A 22,430-nucleotide genomic window follows, 5' to 3' on the forward strand; every position below is an offset into this window, starting at 1 on the left:
AAATAAATAAATACCAAAGTATTTCTTTTTCTTTCCTGGACAAATAATGTAATTATTTTTAGTAGTAAGTAATTGCAATAGATAGTAATTAATACTAACAATAGCTATCATTTATGGAGCTTGGCCCAAAGTTAAGTAGTTAATATGCATTTTCCCATTTAATTCTTTCAACAGTTTTATGGGGTAGGTATAATTGTTTTTAAATCCTGTTTTACAGAGGAGAGATCACATTTAAATGGTTTAGTCATTTGACTACGATATATGTATTATGTGCAGTAGTGTGTGGAGAGAAGGAATATCGTACCTACCTACCTATTGAGTTATTTGGATTTATATATCATATATTAACAGTGTGTGTGTACGTATTAAGGGCATATGCACATGCTAAGAGCACATCTATGTATGTATATTACATACATCTGTGATATACATTTTCTGATGTCATATATTACATACATATATGTGTTCTTAGAAACACACACATGTACAGGGAAAGAGCGAGAGCAGAGACTTTGTAAAGAATAGATCTTAGTTTAAATCCTGACCCTGCCGCTTCCTAGTTACATGACCTGGAACTCTCATCTATAAAAACAGGAAAAATGCTCCCTTATAGGATGGTGGGAGGATTAGATTAAGTGATGCGAGGCCTGTGGCGCAGATTACATAGTTAATAAATGGGAACTTAAACACATTTTTGACTAAGTGACTGATGTAGGATGTCCTAAGCAGGAAGCTATGGAATTTGAGAGTCCTGTGCACAGGCCAGCCCAGAGCGTAGGAGAACGCTACAGTCGCCCAGGGAGGCCTCCTCTCGCCACTCACGGCTTCCTTTTGTCATTTGGCTGTGGCTCAAGGCAGCCTGGCATCTTGGTCCTTTATGACTTTTCTTCCCTTGTGCAGGATCTAAAACTGGGTCTCCATGAGACCATTACCTCACCTCAGTACCTCTATTTGCAATTTTGCCAGTTTGAAAAGTGTTCACTATTACCAGATGGTCATTTTCATGTTTGTTTTCTGATGTCATCAGAGGCCCCGCATGGTCCCTCGTTAGGGGCATCTATTGCCTAGATATCAAATATGTATCTTCCCTTCCTTGTGGGGGACCTCCATGGGGTCAAACCTGAGGGAACCCTTCCAAATGCGGCATGTACCCCCGATTCCTTTGCCACCCCCTTGGCCCCCTCCCGGAATTCTCGAGAAAACTGTAGTAGAAAGTGGCTCACAGGACATAGTAGATGCCGAAGTCATCTTCAGGGAAGGGCCGCTGTGAAGTCATTTTAGCGAGACCACGTTGGACTTTCACTTCTACTCAGGAGCTACATCGAATCCTTTTAACTTCATTTCTCCAGTCCTGTTACTCTGGCTCTTTTGTTTGTAATCAAAAGTGTATGTGTTTCTCTCCCCTTTCAGTAGCTGCAGACTGATCTCTCTCTGTACTTCAGGTACATTCCCACTTGGGTTTCCCATGCATCATAATCATTTCCATTCACCCTCAAGATTCTAGCATGTTGCCACGAGAGACCATTACTCGGCTGCTTAAAAACTTTAAAAGTATTAGATTTCAGGGGCGCCTGGGTGGCTCAGTCAGTTGAGCACCCGACTCTTGGTTTCGGCTCAGGTCATGGTGATCCCAGGGAACTGGGATCCAGCCCTGCCTCAGATTCTGAGCTGGGCATGAGGCCTGCTTAAGATTTTCTCTCTCCCTCTCCCTCTGCAACTCATGCCTCTCAAATAAAAGTATTACATTTCAGAGAATGAACTGAACATATAACCTCTCTTCCTCCGTCACTCAGTTTCTCTTGAATATATACATTACACACATACACAGAAGATTTACCTCCACATAGTCCACTCTGGCAACCCTGCCCGCTTTGGGCACCCATCCCCACTCCCGGGGATCACATCACTCCTAGGATCCCAAGGGAGTATTTCTCACCCTGGGAAGGGAAGCAGTTGGATTTTGCTGCTTCTAAAGCGCATAGCATTGGGATAGACTGGAGTCTTTCTCTTCAGTCACCCACTATAGTCCAAAGGGGGTGCAGACACACACAAACACACATCCCTCTAGGGTCACCAGGGCAAATATAAATAAAGTGTTCATCACAGAAGGATTTATAAGCTGAGAAGTAGCAAAGAACACATGAGCTCCTGAGCTCTCATTTTTTTCACAGAGAACTGTCCTTAAGAAGGCACGTTGGTGAAGAGGGCCACTCCCCGCCCTGCCCCCCCTCCCCCCGCACTATTTAGATCAAAAGGGGTCGGAGAGTAGGTACAACCGTGGAGCCTCGAAAGCAACCTGGTCAGGAAGTGGTCTTGTTAGAAAGGGGAGCCTCTGCAGCTCAAAGCTGCTACCCGCTTGTTCTTTCTTTGAGTGAACTCAGAATCTGTAGGGAGTAGGTGAAGAAAGAGCCTTTAGGGCCAATCCAATTTATCTTTTCTCAGCTCTGCATCAAGTAAAATGAATGAGGTTATAAAAGAAAAAAACTCTTCAAAAATATAAATATCAGGAAAGATAAAGAAGGCTGAGAACCATTGCAGATTAAAAAATAAACGAGGGACGCCTGAGTGGCTCGGTCGGCTGAGCATCTGGTTCGGGTCATGATCTCAGGGTCGTGAGATCAAGTCCTGCATTGGGCTCTGGGCTGCGAGCATGGAGCCTGCTTGAGGTTCTCTCTCTCTGCCCCCCTCTCTCTCTCTGCCCCTTCCTTCCTGCTCACTCTCTCTCAAAAAACAAAAAACAAAACCAAAAAAACTAGAGAAACAAGACAATTACATATCATACCCAATCCTGGGTAGGATCCTGGATCAGGATAAAAACATTGCTATAAAAGGACATTATTGGGACAACTGATAAAATCTGAATAGGATTATATATGAATAGTTTTGTCTTGATGTTATGTTGAATCTTCCGATTTTTATAAGATGGTATCCTGTTTATGAAAGAGAATGTCCTTGTTCTTAGGAAATATACACTGACGGATCTAGGGCTTTATAAAGAGGCCTGATCTATGCAAACTGCTCTGAAATGGTTCACGGAAACACACAGAGACACAGACACACATGAGGAAAGGAGGGAAGCGGATAACGTGATAAACTACAGATGAAGCAAATGCAGTTGGATGTCAGCAATGGGTGAATCTGGGTGAAGGTAAACGAGTTCTTTGTACGATTCTTGCAATTCTTCTCTAAGTTTGAAATGGTCTCAAACTAAAAAGTTCAAAGAAGCAAGAATGTAGTAAATGTAATTTTTATATGGATTTATCTCCAGGATATAGTACTGGTAAGCCATAAAAGCAAGGTTTGAAGAGTCCATCTATAGTAGGCACCCCATGGATCTCCAAGTGCATTTATGCTCAGGCTACATGGAGACATTAAGAACGATCATTCTTTGATGCCTGTATAAGGGATCCTGGCAACCAGGTGCTGAGTCTTACAGCTATTTTGTATTTGTGGTCTATTAACAAAGGGGTTTCATGAAGTCACCTCAGTGCTGATTCTGCAGGACTTGAATCCTGTCACCCTGCTCCTCCTTCGGCCGGTGAACTTCTCCCAAATACTTCAGTTTCTCCTCATCGGTGGAGTTTTGTTAAAATTTCATTTTATGATTGATAACACTTATAGGTAAAAACACAACTCATACTCATATGTTGATATTATATCCAGGGACCTTTCTAAACTCAAAGTCTAATTTTTATATATGTTCTTTAGATTTTCTACAAACATTGAAGTCATCTGCAGAAAAAAATCAGTTTTATTTTTTCCTTTCCAATCCTTATGCTTTTTCTTTCTTACCCTTTGAACTAGCTAGCCCCTCCAGTAAAATGTTGAACAGAAGTGGGGATAGTAGTCATCCTTAGCTCACTCCTGAACTAACAAGGAAAGTTTGAACAATTCATCAGTAAGTATGATGTTTGCTAAGGGCGTAGTGTTGTTGTTGTTGTTGTTCTTTAGAGGGGGAGGGGCAGAGAGAGAGAAAGTGAGAGGGGGAGGGGCCAAGAGAGAAAGAAAATGAGATGGGGAGGGGCCGAGAGAGAGAGAGAGTGAGGATGGGCAGAGAGAGAGAGAGAGAGAATCTTAAGCAGGCTCCACACCCAGCACAAGGCCTGAAGTGGGGCTTGATCTCAAGACCCTGGGATCACGACCTGAGCAGAAATCGAGACCTAGACGCTTAACCAACCGAGCCACCCAGGCGCCCCTAAAGGCATAGTTTTTTTGAGAGTTGTAATCATGAACAGACACTGAGTGTGATCAGGTTTTTCTGTATCTTTTGAGGTAATCATGAGATTTTTCTTCTTTAGTCTGTTGTTGTGGTTAATAATTGATGGTCACATATTAAACCAATCTTCTATTCCTCAGATAAACTTATCTTGTTAGTGATGTAGCATCATTTTCATGAATTGCTGCTTTCTATTTGTTAATCTTTTGTTCAAGAATTTTGTATCTATGTTCATGAGTAAAACAACCTATGTAGTAGTGTTCTGTGCTGTGTAACAAATTATCACAAATTTAGTGCACTGTTTAAAACAACACACGTTGATCATCTCATAGTTTCTACAGGTCAGAGTCCAGGTATGGCTGAGCTGGAATCACATGTTACTTTCATTTGTCATATCTCTTTAGGGTCCTTCATCCTGAAACAGTTCTTATGCATTTCCTTGACTTTCAAGAACTTTACACTTTTTTTTTTTTTAAAGATTTTATTTATTTGACAGATAGATAGCGAGAGCAGGAACACAAGCAGGGGGAGTGGGAGAGGCAGAAGCAAGCTTCCTGCCGAGCAGGGAGTCCGATGCAGGGCTCCATCCCAGGACCCTGGGATCATGACCTGAGCGGAAGGCAGACGCTTAACCATCTGAGCCACCCAGGTGCCCCTCCTTGTCCTTTTAGAAAGGAACAATTCCAAACTCTTTATTTGCTACTTTTCTCTTTCCAGCTAAAAACAGATGTGTTAGTGTTTCTTGGAAAACTTGGTTCTAAGAAAATTAACTCAGAAATGTCTCTTAGTAGTTAAGAGTGGTCAAGGGCACAAGCTTTGGAGTTAGACATATATTCAAGTCCCAACTGCGCCACTTCTGTAGTTTCAAAATGGGGATAATCATAGTACCCAGCCTCATAAGATTATAGTGAGGATTAAATGAGATAATTACTGAAAAATTACTTATTTGTTCAATCTGGCACAAAGTGAGTACTCAAGTATAGCAACTGTTACTATTATAAATCATTGTTTCTTCATATAAAAGCAGTGTGCTTTTGCAAATTTTCAAAAATTTTGGAAATATTACTTTTTTTAAAAAAATTTTATTCATTTATTTGAGAGCGAGATAGCGAGAAAGTACCAGCAGGGGGCAGGGAGAGGGAGAAGCAGGCTCTCCACTGAGCAGGGAGCCTGATGCTGGGCTCGATCCCAGGACCCTGGGATCATGGCCTGAGCTAAAGGCAGACGCCCAACGACTGAGCCACAAAGGCGCCCCTGAATCTTAATATTTAAAAATATTTTATTCTAGTTTACTTTAAAATTTTCTACCACGTATATTTGCCAGCACATATTTAAATTTGTGTATTTTATGAATATTTGATTGCCTCTTTTATCTCGTCTTCCTATTTAGATCTTTCCTTTTGCTTGAGTATATCCTTGATTGACATTTTCCAAGAAATGGTGAACTTTCTGGGAATGCCATCACATGGCTGGGTTCAAAGTCCTCCCTTTATCCTAATAGTATTGCTTTCCTACCTCCTGGATACTATATGACAGGTGAGAATTCTTTTGTCAATCTGATTTTTTTCTTTTGTAAACATTATTATTATTTGCTATTTATTTGCAGTTACTAAACTGTGGCAAGAAGTAGGTAACTTTATTTCCTCCTTTCTAGGTCTTGCATTAAATAGTTGTTGCATCTCATTCATTAACCCAGAAAATATTTACTGTGCACCTACTACATGTTTAATAGAATAAAATATAAATCTTTACCTTCACATAGCTTACAACCTATTGATCACTCGGATTTAGTCTGTGCTTTCAACTCTTACCAAATATTTCCTATTGTTTTGACTTTCTTACATGTGTTATGACTGAGCACTCTATGGTTACTTTATTTGAATTATCTTGATGTTTTAGCTTTACATTTGTGCTCACAGCTTTTTTAAGATTTTATTTGTCAGAGAGAGAGAGAGAGCACAAGCAGAGGGAGTGGCAGGCAGAGGGAGAAGCAGGCTCCTCGCCTAAGCAAGGAGCCCAACTCAGGGCTCAATCCCAGGACACTTGGATCATGACCCGAGCCAAAGGCAGACACTTAACAGACTGAGCCACTCAGGTGTCCCTCAGAGCTACTTTTTACATCCTTTATTCTAATTTCATTCTTAAAGTGAATTCTAAAAGTGCCTTCAAAAGATGAAATGGAAGACTTAAGCACTTAGATGCAAATTATACACATCCACATATCTCATAAGCATGTGCTATTTCAACTATACTAACAGAAACTACAAGATGGTAAGTTCTTTGTAGAAGGAAAAATCACTCTCAGAATGTTCTCTATTCTCCATGTCCTCCTCTCTTCACTGGAATTCCCAAGGAAAGACAGCATGAAGAAACCTATTACTTGAGTACCTTTATGTGCTTTACCTTTAACTCCCTGCACCTTCACAACGTGAGATCAGTATTATCAGAGAGGCTTGCTCAATTAGCTGGTTACTCATGGCTAAGGGGCAGAGCAAGAAAATGAGAGTCTAAATCTATCCAGTTCCATTTTGCATTGCAGTGTATACACAGGAGCTACAGAATTGAAAGACCCTTAGACATGACTTATCCAGTACTACATTGTTATTGCCAGATATTTTTTTTAAAGATATTACTTATTTAACAGAGAGAGACACAGTGAGAGAGGTAACACAAGCAGGGGGAGTGGGAGAGGGAGAAGCAGGCTTCCCGCTGAGCAGGGAGCCCAATGCAGGGCTCGATCCCAGGACCCTGGGATCTGACCTGAGCCGAAGGCAGACACTTAATGACTGAGCCACCCAGGCGCCCCTGGCAGATAATACTCTATTGTATAGAGTTATATTTTACTTTTGGGTTGTTTCCATTTTTTGGCTATTATCAATAATGCTGCTTCATATGAACATTCATGTACAAGGTTTTATATAGACATATTTTCATTTTCTTGGGTATATACCCAGGGGAAAAATTGCTGTCATATGGACTCTAATGTTTAACCTTTTGAGAAACTGTCAGATTGTTTTCCAGAGTGGTGACACTCCTTAAATCCCCACCAGGAATAGATAAGCATTCCAATTTCTCCATATCCTGGCCAACACCTGCTATCATCTTTTTCATTCTAGCCATCCCAGTGGGAATGAAGTGACATTTTATTATAGTTTTGAATTTCCCTGATGGCTAATGATGTAGAGACTCTTTTCATGTTTATTGACTACTCATATATCTTTGGAGAAATGTCTATTCACATCCTTTGCCCAGTTTTAAATTGGGATGTCTCTTTATTACTTAATTAAAGCTCTTTATACAAGTCTTTTATCAGATATATTACTTGGAAAAATTTTCTTCCATCCTGAGTTGTCTTTTTGTTGATAGTGTACTTTTTAAGATTTTATTTGAGAGACAGAGAGAGGGCATGAAGCAGGTGGAGGGGCAGAGGGAGAAACAGACTCCCAGCTGAGCAGCAAGCCCAACATGGGGTTCTGGGATCATGACCTGAGCCAAAGGCAGATGCTTAACTGACTGAGCCACCCTGGCGTCCCAAATTATATGTTTTGAAAGTACCTGTGGACCCTCAGGGTTTGCGGTCCATTTCAAGAACCACTGACGTAATTAAAGATCTAGTTAATGCCCATCAAAAAGAACACTGTGTTTCCTAATATAAGTATACAACACCAGCAATGACACATTCTTGACAAAAATTCAATCTTGAATTTAACCAAGCCTCTAAACCTAACAGTGTATGGCATACTCAAGAAACAGAAACATGTAAAATGGTACCTAAGGGAAATAATCAGCAAAGCCCTGAATGTGGGAAACTTTTTAGAACCTATGATTGGGTTCTTTAAAAAATAAACTAGATGTTGGGTGGGGGGAGGGGAATGGCAGAAGCCTATATATTGAAACTTTAAAGACAAATCAAGCAACTCTAATATATAATAAATCTCAACTGGGTCCTGATTGAACCAAATTATTAAAAAAAGGCGCCTGGGTGGCTCAGTTGGTTAAGCGACTGCCTTTGGCTCGGGTCATGATCCTGGAGTCCCGGGATCAAGTCCCACGTCGGGCTCCCTGCTCGGCAAGGAGCCTGCTTCTCCCTCTAACCCTCCCCCCTCTCATGTACTCTCTCTCTCATTCTCTCAAAATAAATCTTTAAAAAAATTAAAAAATAAAATTTTTTAGAATGACACTGATATTAAGAAACTTAATTTTTTAGGTGTGAATATATCACAGTTCTTATATTTTAGAAACATATACTAAGGCATTTATAATTAAAATGAAAGAGAAGTTCCATTGATGCAGACTGCAAAGAAATCCCGAGGGAAAAAAAAACAGTAAAGTAGAGGGCTACACATGGGGTGGGGCAGCACATAAAAGAAAGCACTGTTGACTGGAGCTCTTTATTGTGGACTGGAGTATGCAGCTTTTCTGAAGAATAACCATGTCCTCTCCCTCCCTGCTTCCTACCCATGACCACTAAGGCAGAATCATGGACCCCAGCTGGAAACTCTGCTTTGAGGAATTTCCAAAGAGTGCAGAAGAGAAACATATTCCAGAGAGGTTCAAAACCATAACTTGGGATTTTACCTAAGAAAAGGCTCACAGATGGTCTAATATTGGAAACAGAAATTCTGTGATACTTCAACACGTTATTTATTTATTCATTTATTTTTTTTAAGATTTTTATTTTTATTTATGAGAGAGAGAGAGAGAGAACACAAGCAGGAGGAGGGGCAGAGGGAGAAGCAGACTCCCCGCTGATCAGGGAGCCCGATGCGGGACTCGATCCCAGGACCCCGGGATCATGACCCGAGCTGAAGGCAGACGCTTAATGACTGAGCCACTCAGGCGCCCCCAACACGTTATTTATTGAGCATCTGTATTCGATGCTACACATGCCAGCAAGGCACTAAGGAAAATACAAGAATAAATAAGACAGCTCTCAGTTGGTAATACAGACCAAGTTTTCAGAGACACACTGGTTGAGAGGCTTCACTCCAGTACATAATTGCTAAGCATTTAATTTAATTAAGTGCTAGTTGTTACAGACCTGAGGGTCCATGTTCCTCAAATACAGATACCTTGTGTGAAACCTAGCTAGGAAACAATGAGAGCAGATCCGGTAAATAAGGAGGATCACAAAAATCCCTGCCTGTATATTCACCCTTTTCTGCAAGTAATTACTTGATCTGAGTGGTAAGTGGCTATTTATTGGGTACTCTTGCCTTGATTATCCACTTAAACACACTGTGATCCATCTTCCTCAAGACAAAGTTTTATTGCAGAAAAACATTAAAAAAATTTTTTAACGGTGTGCCTATCACAAATCATGTACTATGCAAGGTGTTGGGTGATACAGGAGTGAAAAACCTGAATGGTCCTTTCCTCTGCAAAGCGTATAATCTAATGGGGTAAAAAGGATGAAACTATGAAACAAAATAGTTCAACTGAAGGGTGGGAAATGAGGGTAATTTTTATATTTTTCTTTACATTTTAAATCTTTACCTTATATTCCATTACAACCAACATGCATTACTTTTAAAATAATGATGGCTCATATATACCAGATGGATGAAAGCATATTATTAGAGAACATCTGCAGATGTTTTAAGAGGCAATTTGGTAAAGAGATAGCGCTTTGTTCTCAGTAGGATGAGACTGAAAAGAAAATGATAAAGAGAATAAGCAAGCGACACTTTTGGACCAGAGTAATAATGATGAAATTCAGTAATCTAAAGAAAGATCACACTTCTTTGGAATAAGAAAGGTGGTTTTCAGGTAAACTGTTACTCTCCAGAATTAGCAAAGAAAAGTTATGGAGTAGATTTATTTTATTTTATTTTTTATTTTTTAAAGATTTCATTTATTTATTTGAGAGAGAATGAAAGATAGAGAGCACGAAAGGGAAGAGGGTCAGAGGGAGAAGCAGACTCCCCGCCGAGCAGGGAGCCCGATGTGGGACTCGATCCCAGGACTCCAGGATCATGACCTGAGCCGAAGGCAGTCGCCCAACCAACTGAGCCACCCAGGCGCCCTGGAGTAGATTTATTTTAGAAAAGCAACCAGAAACTGGTACAGAAATGAATCATCATTATGCTTGAAAGTCAACATAACATAAGGCTCAGGAGTGTACAAAAAAATGAGTGTTCCTGGGTTTGAATCCTAGTGCTGCTATGTAATAATTATAAGAATCTTAGGAAAGTTACTTTACCTAATGCTTTTATTTTCTAACTGGCAAAACATGATAATAATAGCTATTTCGGAAGACTGTTTTAAGGATTAAATGGGTCAACATATGTAAAGTACTTAGAGTAATGCCTGGCACATATTAAGTCCTACATAAATGTTCACTATTATTATTATCTAGTGAAAATAATCAACATAAAATTACACATAGTGATGACCCATAACTTCATATTCTGACATAACATGAAACAGATTAAAAAAAAGAGGAGGGGTGCCTGGGTGGCTCAGTTGCTTAAGCATACGACTCTTGATTTCAGCTCATGATCTCGGGGTTGTGGGATCAAGCCCCATGTCGGGCTCCATGCTCAGCGGGGAGTCTGCTTGAGATTCTCTCCCTCTTCCCCCTCCCCTGGCTTACACACGCATGCTCTAAAAATAAACCTTGAAAAAAAGAGAGAAACAGGAGGAAACCAAGACCACTTTGAACAATATATAGGACAGGAACTGAAAAGGCTTAGGTGTACAAAATAGTTCATTTAAAAAAACTGATGCTCTGAAAACAAACCAGAAAACACTGCAAACATAATTTTTCGGAATGATTAAACTCAAACATCTGTAAACAAGAATAAATTTATTTAATTTCTTTTAAAGATTTTATGATGTACAAAATGTATATAGTATAATATCTTTAATACACTTTTTCTCTCCCCCCTTTAATATTAAACACTAAACAGCTTGTCTCTTCTTGCCTCATCTGTATCTATGAGATACACTACTGAATACAAGTAAGATTTACACTGCTCCTTCCTAAATAAAAATTAAAATTAGTACCTAGGAAACAAACAAAAAGAAAAAAAAACAAAGCATAAAACTTTAGTCAGATGAAAGCTTTTCCTTGTTGTTGAGTATTCAACAATATCTGGGGCAGTTAAATTACATTTTATTGGCATAAAGTTACATTGCAATCTCCCGACATCACATAATGATAATCCAACTCAATTTCTTAAATAAGTACCATAAACAATACTCATGTTCAGATGTTCCTACACAATTTTAAATATATGCAAGAATTTATGTTTACATTCTGATTTGATATACTGGTCAATAAAATCTTTGGAGAAGTATGTAGCTTCCAGGTTGTCACTATAGATAGAGATAGGAAAAAAAGCACTTTTTTTTTTTTTTTTTTTTTACAAGGTAACTTCTCTTGAACAGTGAGTTAAGTTTCTCCTCCAAAACATTTAGGTTATACCAGTCTACCATGGCTTTCTTCTATCTAACAAGGACTTGATAAAACAATGTTAAAAAAAACCAAAAAACTAATACTTCTGCACAATTTGGGCTCTATTTAACAAAAAAACTGCCTCCATCTTTAAATATGGAGCCTAATCCTGATTCATAAAGTCCCTCTTAGAAAATGGTTTTCAGCTCAGAGTTCTTGTATCCCTATGGACCTCCAATAACAAGTCATCTCCTTTCCCATGGCCAACAAGCATCCAGCCGGGAACTAGTAACATCACCAGTGAACACACTAAAACACACTGAGGAAGACATCTGCCATTGAACCAAAAGGCTGGATGATTTCTTCATTTCATTAGCTGAATGGCAGTAAACCAGCTGCCAATAAAATCTGCACAGACACTTAACTTTGGTTAATGGTATTGCACCACATGAGAGAGGGTATCACCCTCATCAGAACAAAGTCAAATGAAATCTTCTGCTAAAAAGAGCCCTTTAAAAAGTTACAAATACTAATTTTCCTTTACCTTTAAAATTTAACAGCTACCAGCTGCATCCTATAGGGAGTTCCTGACTACTTTAATCAGGTCAAAAGAATATTGACCTTTTAACTGTGCCAGAATTAGCATGTTCATTTGCACACACTTTTCTCTATTACCAATTTCCTCCTGAAGGAAAAATGACAAGGTAACATTTTTGTGAGGTGTAGGTAAAACCAATGATTCAGTAATATTATAACATCAGACGAATAGAATTAGTTGATTCTGATTCTTTGGTGGAATTTCCAGGCTGAAGAGTCAAATCTGAAGGCTCATCCTGAGGAAATAGAATTTTATCAGGTGTATAGTCATTCCTCTTCAGATCTATATTCACACCCCCAACAAAAAAAGAAAAGAAAGTCAGTATTTCATAGAAATGAAAAATTAACATTTTCTAAATCAATTTTCCTCTAAATGTGCCAGATCTATATTCTAGCAGGTTGTTTTAAATCCCAAAGTCACAATATTTACAAACATAAAAATAAAATCATTCATTCAACAAATAAGTATTATAATAGTTCTGACCATGAGTCAATAAACTCATTAAGAGTGGAAACATAGTAATAAGCAAGGCAGACAAAGGTCCTTCCTTGCTTATATTCTTGTGGATGAAGAAAAACAAACAGAAAAATAACAGAGTTGTGTAATAACAAGTGCTTTGAAGCAAACAGTATGAGGAGGGCCAGACAGAAGATAATATAAGCTGATTCTTTTAAGGCTGGGCAGAAGAGGCACAGGAGGTAATATCGGAGTGAAGACCTGAATATTGAGAAATGACTCAAAGCTCCAAGAACTGTGTTCTAGGTAGAGGGAAGGTTAACTGCAGACTGTAAAAAGGAAACGGACGTGGTGTTTCCTAAAAATAGCAAGACAGCATGTAGTAACTGAGGGGGGGACTAGTAGAAAATGGCGTCAAGCAGCAGTTTATAGCCAAGGGTTATCAAAATATAGTCAGTGAGCAAATCTCAATAGTTTTATCTGTTTACAGATGGTCTATGTCTATTTCTGCACTACCATGGTAGAGCCAGGTAGTTGTGACATAGGCCATATGGTCCACAAAGCCTAAAATATTTTACTACCTTGCCTTTTACAGCAAAGTTGTTGACCCCTGATCTATGGGGTGCAAGCTATGGTAAGGTATTAAGCTGAAGGTATTAAGTAGTGTTAAAGGAGGAACATAATCAAATTTAAGTGACTATTCTGATTGTCATGTGAAGTCCTGTCAAGGGCATTTAGCAGGAACACCAGAAACGAATGGTGGCAATGAGGATTAAAAGAAATGGATGAATTCTAGGAAGATTTCAGAATCAGAGTAGACAGAGTTTGACAGGTTATCTATGAAGGTGAGAGAAGAAAAACCAATCAGTTTTTAGGCTTTGAGCCTGATCAACTGGGTAAACATTAATGAGATAGGGAAGTGTAGGGGTGGGAAATGAAAGTCAAGAGTTTTGGAATGGACATATTACTTATAAAGATGCTGTAAGGTATTCCAGTAGAGATGCAGGAAACTGAATATAGAAACAGGAGCTCAGGAAAGACAGTATGTCTTTAGTTAAATTTGATACTATCAGTATTTGGATCACATTTATAGCTATGGGATAGGATGAAATCACTTTGGGAGTTATAGACAATAGTTGCAGAATTGGAAAACAATGCAGCAATATCAAATTTAACTAAAACTAACCACAGTCCCACATATATCCATATACTTCATCTCCATATAAAAATAGAACTGCCACTCAGAATATGAACTGTTTGAGTGATAGCCTGTATTCAATGATCCAAATATGTATTTGCTACTGTATGAGTAAGTTTTGATAAATTTTGAATTCGAGATTGTGCCACTATGGCCTTAGGGAATGCAAATTAATTTGTAGCTGTATTGTACACTAAGAACAATGGAAAGAAACCCAATTATAATTCAAGTCCTGAAAATGTTAACTTATGGTGTAACCCATGGACAAATCATGTGACATCTAATGCTATGTTCTGGAAAATGACAGATTTTGACCGTATTGCTTTTAAAGCCTCTTTCAAGCTATAAAATCCTGATTATATTAATAATTTCAAAAATAGATATACTATACTTAAAATATTGGATCCAAATGATATATAATTTATATGTAATTATAAATAATATAACTTATTATATAATAACCAAATAAAAATTGTATCTGGGCGGCCTGTTAAATTCACCACTGTTATGTTCTAATTTGGGCTAAAATGGACTAAGCATATTCAATTCTATCTTTTCCACAGATTTTAAGTAAAAACCCTTCACATAAACATAAAGCCACTATCTGAGATTCCTGAAAAGTAAGAGCAGACCTATTGAGAAAGGGGATCAAAACTTGAAGAATGACCTAGATTGGTGGTGAGTTTCCTGGGGGTCTTTGCCCCTCTCTTATTTCTAGGCTTAGAATTACAGATAGCTTGATCTCCGAAATGTACAGTGAGCATGGACAGAAAAAGCTCTAGGATTTTCTGGCCAGAGGATCAGGAAGGAGGACTCTGTGGGGTAGAGAATCTTGAGGGGAATGCCCTCTTTCTTATTTTTTCTTCTTGCTCCTCTGGCTGTTACCTAAGACAAGCCCCAGTCATGGAGAGGGACTCAGGATGACGGCAGCTGAGCAAGCACCTACAATTCCAAGAGAAAAACCCTTCTCTGGGACCACAAGAACTTATTTTTATGATTCAAAAAGTTTTTCTCTTTTTCCTTGACACTTAGCATCAGAAATGGACTCAGCTGAAGGAAATGTGTGATAGTACAGGGAGGTCACAATCCTGGCTTTCTAATCAGAGTACCCCATCTGTCTCCTGCCCCTCTACCCTGCCCAAAAAAGAGGCCCTTGAGAATCATAAAGTATGGAAGAAATCATGGAATGGAAGAAAATGGAGAGGGGCACCCTAAATTTGTGTATGAAATCCTAAGTTCACCCTCGAGTGGCACACATATGGGAAGACAGGACAAGATGGGCTCTAGGACTAACCTATGGTGCAGACCCCCAGTCAGCCCCAGACCTGACTATGTCTGATGCATACTGAGAGAGATCTGAATAATACTGCAAAGGCTTTGAAACCCAAACTGACACTGGAATCACAGCCACAAAAGGTAGACTGGGACTTGAAATTGAGCTTAGCTGAGCTGCCTACTAACACAATTAAACAACAAAAATCGACACTCTCTAAAGTATTTTTTATAAGACCCAGAATCTCATACTATTCAAAATATCCAGCTAAAATTACTGGAGATACAAAGAACTAGAAACATCTCAAAGATTCTCAAAGAAAAGGATAAGACACGCCAACCTCAAGATTACTCAGATAGAATGATCAAAGACTTTAAACCAGCTATTAGGACCACACTTCATGACGCAGGGCAAACAGACCTGAGATGAATGGAAAAACAAGTTTTCAGCACAGAAATAATTAGCTTAAAAAGAACCAAAAGAAAGTTATAGGGCTGAAAGATAAAACTGAAACAACAAAATCCAGTACATGGGCTTAAAAAAGCAGAATGAAGAATAAGGAAAGACACCATGAATTTGATAGATCAACAGATATTATCCAACCTAAACAACAGATAAAAAATAATTTTTAAGGAAAAAAAATCAGGGATGCAAGTCCCTGGGAAACAATATCAAAAAGTCTAATATTCTTGGGCGCCTGGGTGGCTCAGTTGGTTAAGCGACTGCCTTCGGCTCAGGTCATGATCCTGGAGTCCCAGGATCGAGTCCCACATCGGGCTCCCTGCTCAGCAGGGAGTCTGCTTCTCCCTCCGACCCTCTTCCCTCTCGTGCTGTCTATCTCTCATTCTCTCTCTCACAAATAAATAAATAAAATCTTTAAAAAAAAAAAAAAAAAAAAGGTCTAATATTCTTTTTATGGGAGCTCCAGAAAGAGATGAAAAGAAATTGATGTAGAACAAATATCTGAAGAACAGCTAAAAACTCCCCAAATTTGATAAAAATCATAAATTTGCAAATTCAAGAAGCTAAGTAAACCTGAACCAAGATAAACTCAGAAAACGCTATAACCAGACATTTCAGAATCGAACTGCTAAAAATCCAAATTTTGAAAGGAGCTATAAGATTATAATGACACATCATCTATAGGGGAAGAACAATTCAAATGACTGTGGAATTTTCATCAGAGGTAACAGAGGCCAGAGACAGAACATTTTCTAAGCCCTGAAAGAAAACAGTATCAACCTAATATTCTAGATCCAGTAAAAATATCCTTCAAGAACGAAAGCAAAACACACATATTCTTGATAAGAAAAACTAAGAGCAACCAGTAAAAAACTAAACATAGAGATAAAACACAATACTGAAACAGAAAAGGGGGGTGGAAACAAAAAAAACAGACCAGAGGTGTCAATCAGAAAACTTTACAAGATCTAAATCTAACATCAATAATTACATTAAATGTAAAAAGTCTGAAACACCAGTTAAAAATGGAAACTGTTAAGTTAAAAGCAAACAAACAAAAAAAACAGAAAAAAAAAATTAAACCTAAGATCCAACTATATGCTTGGATCCCACTTCTTTTTTTTTTTTTTTAAAGAAACCCACTTTAAATACAATTAACATGTGTAAGTAAAAAGGATGGGAAAAGATATCTGATAAAACAATTTATCAAAAACTAGCTGGTGTAGCTATGTTAATATCAGACAAAGTAGACTTCTCAAAACAAGGAAAATTACCATGGCATTCCATAATGATAAAAAGAATCAATCCACCAAGAAGACATAACAACTGTAAATGTGTGACAAAACTTCAAAACACATTAAGAAAAAAACTGATAGAACTGAAAGGCAACACAGACAAATCCACAACTGTACTTTCAAGACCTCCTAAGTAATCAATAGAACAAGGAGACAAAACAAGGATATAAAAAACCTGAACATTATCAAAAAAATTCCTTAATTAGCATTTATAGAATACTCCATCCAACATTGTAATATTCTCTTCAAGTGCATATGCAATATTCACAGAGAAACTATATCCTTTTAAGGTTAAAAAAACTTTTAAAATTGAAATCATACAAAGTATGCTCTCTTATAATGGAATTAAATTAAAAAAATCAACAACAGAAAGATATCTGGAAAATTTACATATATTTGAGAACTAAGAAAGACACTTCTAAATAATCCTCAGGTTAAAGAGAAATAAGAAAATAAAAAGGTCAAGAAAAATAAGAAATATTTTAAATAAAATAAAATCAAAAGTAAAATATACCAAAATTTATAGGATGCAGTGTAATGCTTAAAGAGAAATTTATAGCATTAAATGTTTTGTTAGAAAAGGTCTCAAATCTCCCAAAGATACAAATGTGGTAATCCGAAGGGGCACGTGCAACCCAATATTTATAGCAGCAATGTCCACGACAGCCAAACATTGGAAAGAGCCCAGATGTTCATCAACAGATGAATGGATAAAGAAGATGTGGTATATATACACAATGGAATATTATGTAGCCATCAAAGAAGGGGAAATCTTATCATTTTCAACGACTTGGATGGAATTAGAGGGTATTATGCTAAGCGAAATAAGTCAATCAAAGAAAGATAATTATCATATGATCTCACTAATATGTGGAATTTGAGAAACAAGGCAGAGGATCATAGGGGAAGAGAGGAAAAACTGAAACAAGATGAAACCAGAGAGGGAGACAAACAATAAGAGACTCTTAATCTCAGGAAACAAACTAAAAACTAAAAAAAAAAAAAAAGAATCTCAGGAAACAAACTGAGGGTTGCTGGAGTGGAGGAGGGTGAAGGGATGGGGTGGCTGGGTGATGAACACTGGGGAAGGTATGTGTCGTGGTAAGCGCTGTCTATTGTGTAAGACTGATGAATCACAGACCTGTACCCCTGAAACAAATAATACATTGTATGTTAATAAAAATAAATAAGATTAGTATATAAATAACCCTATGCCCATAAATTTCACAATTTAAAGAAAACAAACCAATTCCTTGAAAGACACAAACTACTAAAACTCACAAAAAAAATGGATAACCCCAATAGTCCTATAGCTACTTAAAAAATTAAACTTATTTAAAACAATCTGACAAAGAACTTTAGACTGAGATGGTTTCACTAGACAATTCTAGCAAACATTTAAGACGGGGAGAGTATCAATTCTATATAAGCTACTCCCCAAAACAGAAGAGGTGTGAAAACTTCTAACTTATTTTTAAGGTCAATATCATCCTGATACCAAAAGAAAAGAAAGACAGTACAAGGAAAAACAAACACAGACCAATATTATTTATGAACACAGATGCAAAAAGCCTCAACAAAATATGAGCAGAGTCCAAAGTAGTTTGTCCTGAATGTATAACTGGTTCAACATTTCAAAAATAAATGTAATACAATCTAATATCAACCTATTAAAAACAGATGCCGAAAAAAATCTGACAAAATTACACACCCACTCAGGATAAGCATTTTCAAGAAACAAGCAGAAGAAAATGTTCTCAACCTAATAAAGTGCATCTACAAAACCCTTACAAGCTAACATCATGTTAATGGTGGAGGACTGAACACTTTCCCTTTAAGATTGGGAACAAAGCAGATTCTACTTTCGCTTCCTATTCAACATTGTACTGGAATTCCTTGCCAGTGCAGAGAGTCAAGAAAAAGAAATAACAAGGGATGCCTGGGTGGCTCGGTTAAGCAACTGCCTTCAGCTCAGGTCATGATCTCAGGGTCCTGAGATGGAGTCCCGCATTGGGTTCCCTGCTCAGTGGGGAACCTGCTTCTCCCTCTGTCTTCTGCTCCCCCTGCTTGTACTCTCTCTGACAAATAAAATCTTAAAAAAAAAAAGAAAAAGAAAAAGAAATACAAGGTATATAGGTTGGAAAGGAAGTAATATAACTATACTATCTACACAGAAAATTTCAGGGAGTTTACGAAACAAAACAAAAACAACTCCAAAATTAAGTGAGTTTAGAAAGGTTGCAGGATACAAGGTCAATAAACAACAAAAAACAAACATAAAAATTAATGGTATTTCTATATACTCACAATGAACAATTAAAAAGTTAAAAAATGCTTACTATATGCCTGGCACTGTTCTAAGTACTTCACAAATACCAACTCATTTAATCCTCAAACAAGCAAACAAAAACTACACCTCTCTAATGTAGGTATTTTCTTGAGCCATGCAGTCTGGTTCTAACTATTGCATTATTGGTCATAAAGACAGGGACTTTAAAAAATTCAGCTCAAGGGTGAGTCCCAAGGACCTGTAATTTTTAAAAAGTTCCACAGGGGATGCTGATGCACACCAAAGGGTGAGAACTACTGGTCTGTGCTACAACTTAGATTCAATCGTAATTTATAATTCTTAAATGTAACAATGAAATTACTTAGATTCAATCATAATTTGTAATTCTTTAAATGTAACAATGTAACAATGAAATTACAATCCTGAGATTCTCTTTCATTGTTATATTTATACAACTGAGATTCTCTTTCATTGTTATATTTATAGTTCATTGTTATATTTATATCTATATAATTTCATTGTTATATTTATATTTGTTATATTTATATCTATATTCCATTCTTCATGGAATACTCTTTCCCCAACTCTGCCAGGCTAACTTGTAAGTCTACTTAATCTTCAATTTTAGGCAATCTGTCAGTTCCCCAGGTAGCATTCCCCAACCTCTTAAGTTTGTGGTAAGTGATTTGCTTACCTGTTCTATTTCTTCTATTTGGCATTTATACAGTCCTATAACTCCCTGTTAATCCTGTCAGTATTCAAGACTTGACTAAATTCCATGGAGGGCATTTGTTCACTACTATACTGTCAACATCTAGCACAATTCTTGGCATCCAACAGACACATAATAAATATGTATTAAATCAATGAACTTTGTATTTTTATAAGTAATTAAAGAAAGCATAGATCCATTTGTAAAATAATGTGTATCGTGCTGTTGGTCTTATGAAGTATTGTAGTAACCAAATTTCCTAAAAATCTATACATTATACTGGTTAAGAAAATGTTTACCTGGAAGTTTAAGCTTTCTACAACAAGAATTACAGTGATGTTTTGCTCTGAAGTTTTTTATTGCATCTTCACCTAGATTTGCTGGGCCAAAAACCATATCACAGGATCTATGGAATTGGTAGTAAAAAAAAAAGGAGGCATTTTATGCAAACAGAAATGTAGAATTTGAAATTATAAAATATCTTAATGAAATTATTAAAATTTATTACCTCTTTTCTTCTGCTTTAATAACAGATGGGTCAGTCAAATTTTCACCCACACCTTGATATGTATATATAAAAAAAGACAATTTATATGATTGATATAAACATTGACATCTGCATAATAAAGTCATGAGAGATTCTATAGCATCATCAACCTATATTATACAATGTTAAATTATTCAAGACTGTAGTTTTTCTCTCTTTGTTATTTCATAATCTGACTTATGACTTTAACACTGCATCAAAGACAAACACAGCTCCTACACCAGGAATAGAGTTAACTGTCAGAGTTGGTAGATAGGCAGAGGAACTCCCGATGGCATTTGCTTGTGCTACAACAGGGTAAGAGTTGCAAATAAACATCTCCTTATGTATAAGGTCTACATGATCCCCCCTTTTAAGATTTATTTATTTGAGAGAGAGAGCAAGTGAGTGCAAGCAGAGGGAGGGGGAGAGGGAGAGACAGAATCCTCAAGCAGACTTCCCACTGAGTGCAGAGCCGGATGCGGGGCTCAATCTCATGACCTTAGCCGAAATCAAGAGTTGGATGCTTAACCAACTGAGCCACCCAGATGCGCCTCCCCCTTTTTCAACTTAGTTAAGCAAAGAACAATTAGGTGCATGAAAGCATAATTTATAGGCCATTTTAAAAGTGTTTTGGATTTTTAAAACTCATACACTAATGCATAAATATACTTCTTGCAAAAGATTCAGGTTACATGAAGAATAAGATTGTAAACATCTTCCTTCACCTTCATCCTTCACCAGAGGTATTAAAAGTGTGGTTAAATATTTTCAGTCTCTCTTAATCTATTTATTCATATAAAGAAAGAATACCTACTGACCTACTACTCAACAGATTGGCAAAGATTAAGAATATTCAGTACTAGAGGGGCACCTGGGTAGCACAGGCAGTTAAGCATCCGACTCTTGGTTTCTGCTCAGGTCCTGATCTCAGGATTGTGAGATCGAGCCCCATGCCCCTGTTGGCTCTGTGCTCAGTGCAAAGTCTGCTTGACTCTTTCTCCGTCTCCCACTGCCCCTCCCCTCTGCTCTCTCTCTAAAAATAAATAAATAAATCCTTGAAATAAAAAAAAGAATATTCAGTACTGGAGTCTTTGGAGAAACGGGCACTCACATATAGTGTTATGTATGAATTCCTGTAACCTTTTAGAAAAGTAACTCAGCAGTAGCTATTAAAATTGCACTCATCCAGGGGCACCTGGATGGCTCAGTTGGTTAAACGTCTGCTTTCAGCTCAGGTCATGATCTCAGAGTCCTGGGATTAAATCCTGCATTGGGCTCCCTGCTCAGCGGGGAGTCTGCTTCTCCCTCTTCCCCCACCCCGCCCCCTGCTCGTGCTCTCTCTCAAAAATAAATAATAAAAATTACACTCATCTCTTCTTACTAAGCCAATTCAAGAATCTACATTATGGAAATAAAAGTAGCAGTACATGAGTATGTTTGTTGCAGCATTGTTTGTAGTAGCAAAAAAGAAAAAAAGTAAATCATGATATACTGTTAGAAAAAAACAAGTACTTATATGGCATCATCCCAGTTGGAAGAAAATCACAACACAAAACAAAATGATTAAAAATGAGGAAGAAAGGGGTAGCTCAGTTGGTTAAGCGTCCAACTCTGGATTTTAGCTCAGGTCATGATCTCAGGGTCGTGAGATTTGGCCCCGAGTTGGGCTCCACACTGGGGATGGAGCCTGCTGAAGATCCTCTCTCTCTCTGCTCCTCCCAACTTGTGCTCTCTCTTTAAAAAAAAAAAAACACCTCTTTTTGTGTATTTGTCTTCACAGAGATAGAGAAACAGTAAAGATGGGAAAACTGTTCCTTATGTATTTCTATATTGTTTAACTTGTCTGTAGTAATTGTGTCAAATATTCCTATGAAAAATGGCTCCAGGAACATATTAATGATGTAAAGAACATCACAACTACTTAGCTTATTGAAAAGAACTCTCACCTTTAATTTTTTATTTATTTATTTATTTATTTATTTATTTATTTATTTATTTATTT

At 37.5% G+C, this 22,430-nt stretch overlaps 2 protein-coding genes across 2 annotated transcripts in view; both read right to left on the bottom strand.

Annotated features, from left to right (window-relative positions):
- USP50 (ubiquitin specific peptidase 50) overlaps nucleotides 1-1,463 on the bottom strand; it is a 34,243-nt gene extending 32,780 nt beyond the window's left edge. Inside the window, exon 1 of the mRNA XM_025883697.2 lies at nucleotides 1,224-1,463. Within this exon, the coding sequence (XP_025739482.1) occupies nucleotides 1,224-1,276 (53 nt within the window). The 5' untranslated portion in view covers nucleotides 1,277-1,463. The remainder of the gene's footprint in view (nucleotides 1-1,223) is intronic.
- A 9,542-nt stretch (nucleotides 1,464-11,005) lies between these two features.
- TRPM7 (transient receptor potential cation channel subfamily M member 7) overlaps nucleotides 11,006-22,430 on the bottom strand; it is a 121,022-nt gene continuing 109,597 nt past the window's right edge. Inside the window, exons 37-39 of the mRNA XM_025883699.2 lie at nucleotides 20,408-20,459; nucleotides 20,199-20,305; nucleotides 11,006-12,495 (exon numbers count right to left, since the gene is read on the bottom strand). Coding sequence (XP_025739484.1) covers nucleotides 12,365-12,495; nucleotides 20,199-20,305; nucleotides 20,408-20,459 — 290 coding nt within the window. The 3' untranslated portion in view covers nucleotides 11,006-12,364. The remainder of the gene's footprint in view (nucleotides 12,496-20,198; nucleotides 20,306-20,407; nucleotides 20,460-22,430) is intronic.

This window comes from Callorhinus ursinus, unplaced genomic scaffold (assembly GCF_003265705.2).
Source record: "Callorhinus ursinus isolate GAN/ISIS: 27379988/994484 unplaced genomic scaffold, GSC_fseal_2.0 scaffold25, whole genome shotgun sequence".
Classification (NCBI taxonomy): Eukaryota; Metazoa; Chordata; class Mammalia; order Carnivora; family Otariidae; genus Callorhinus; species Callorhinus ursinus.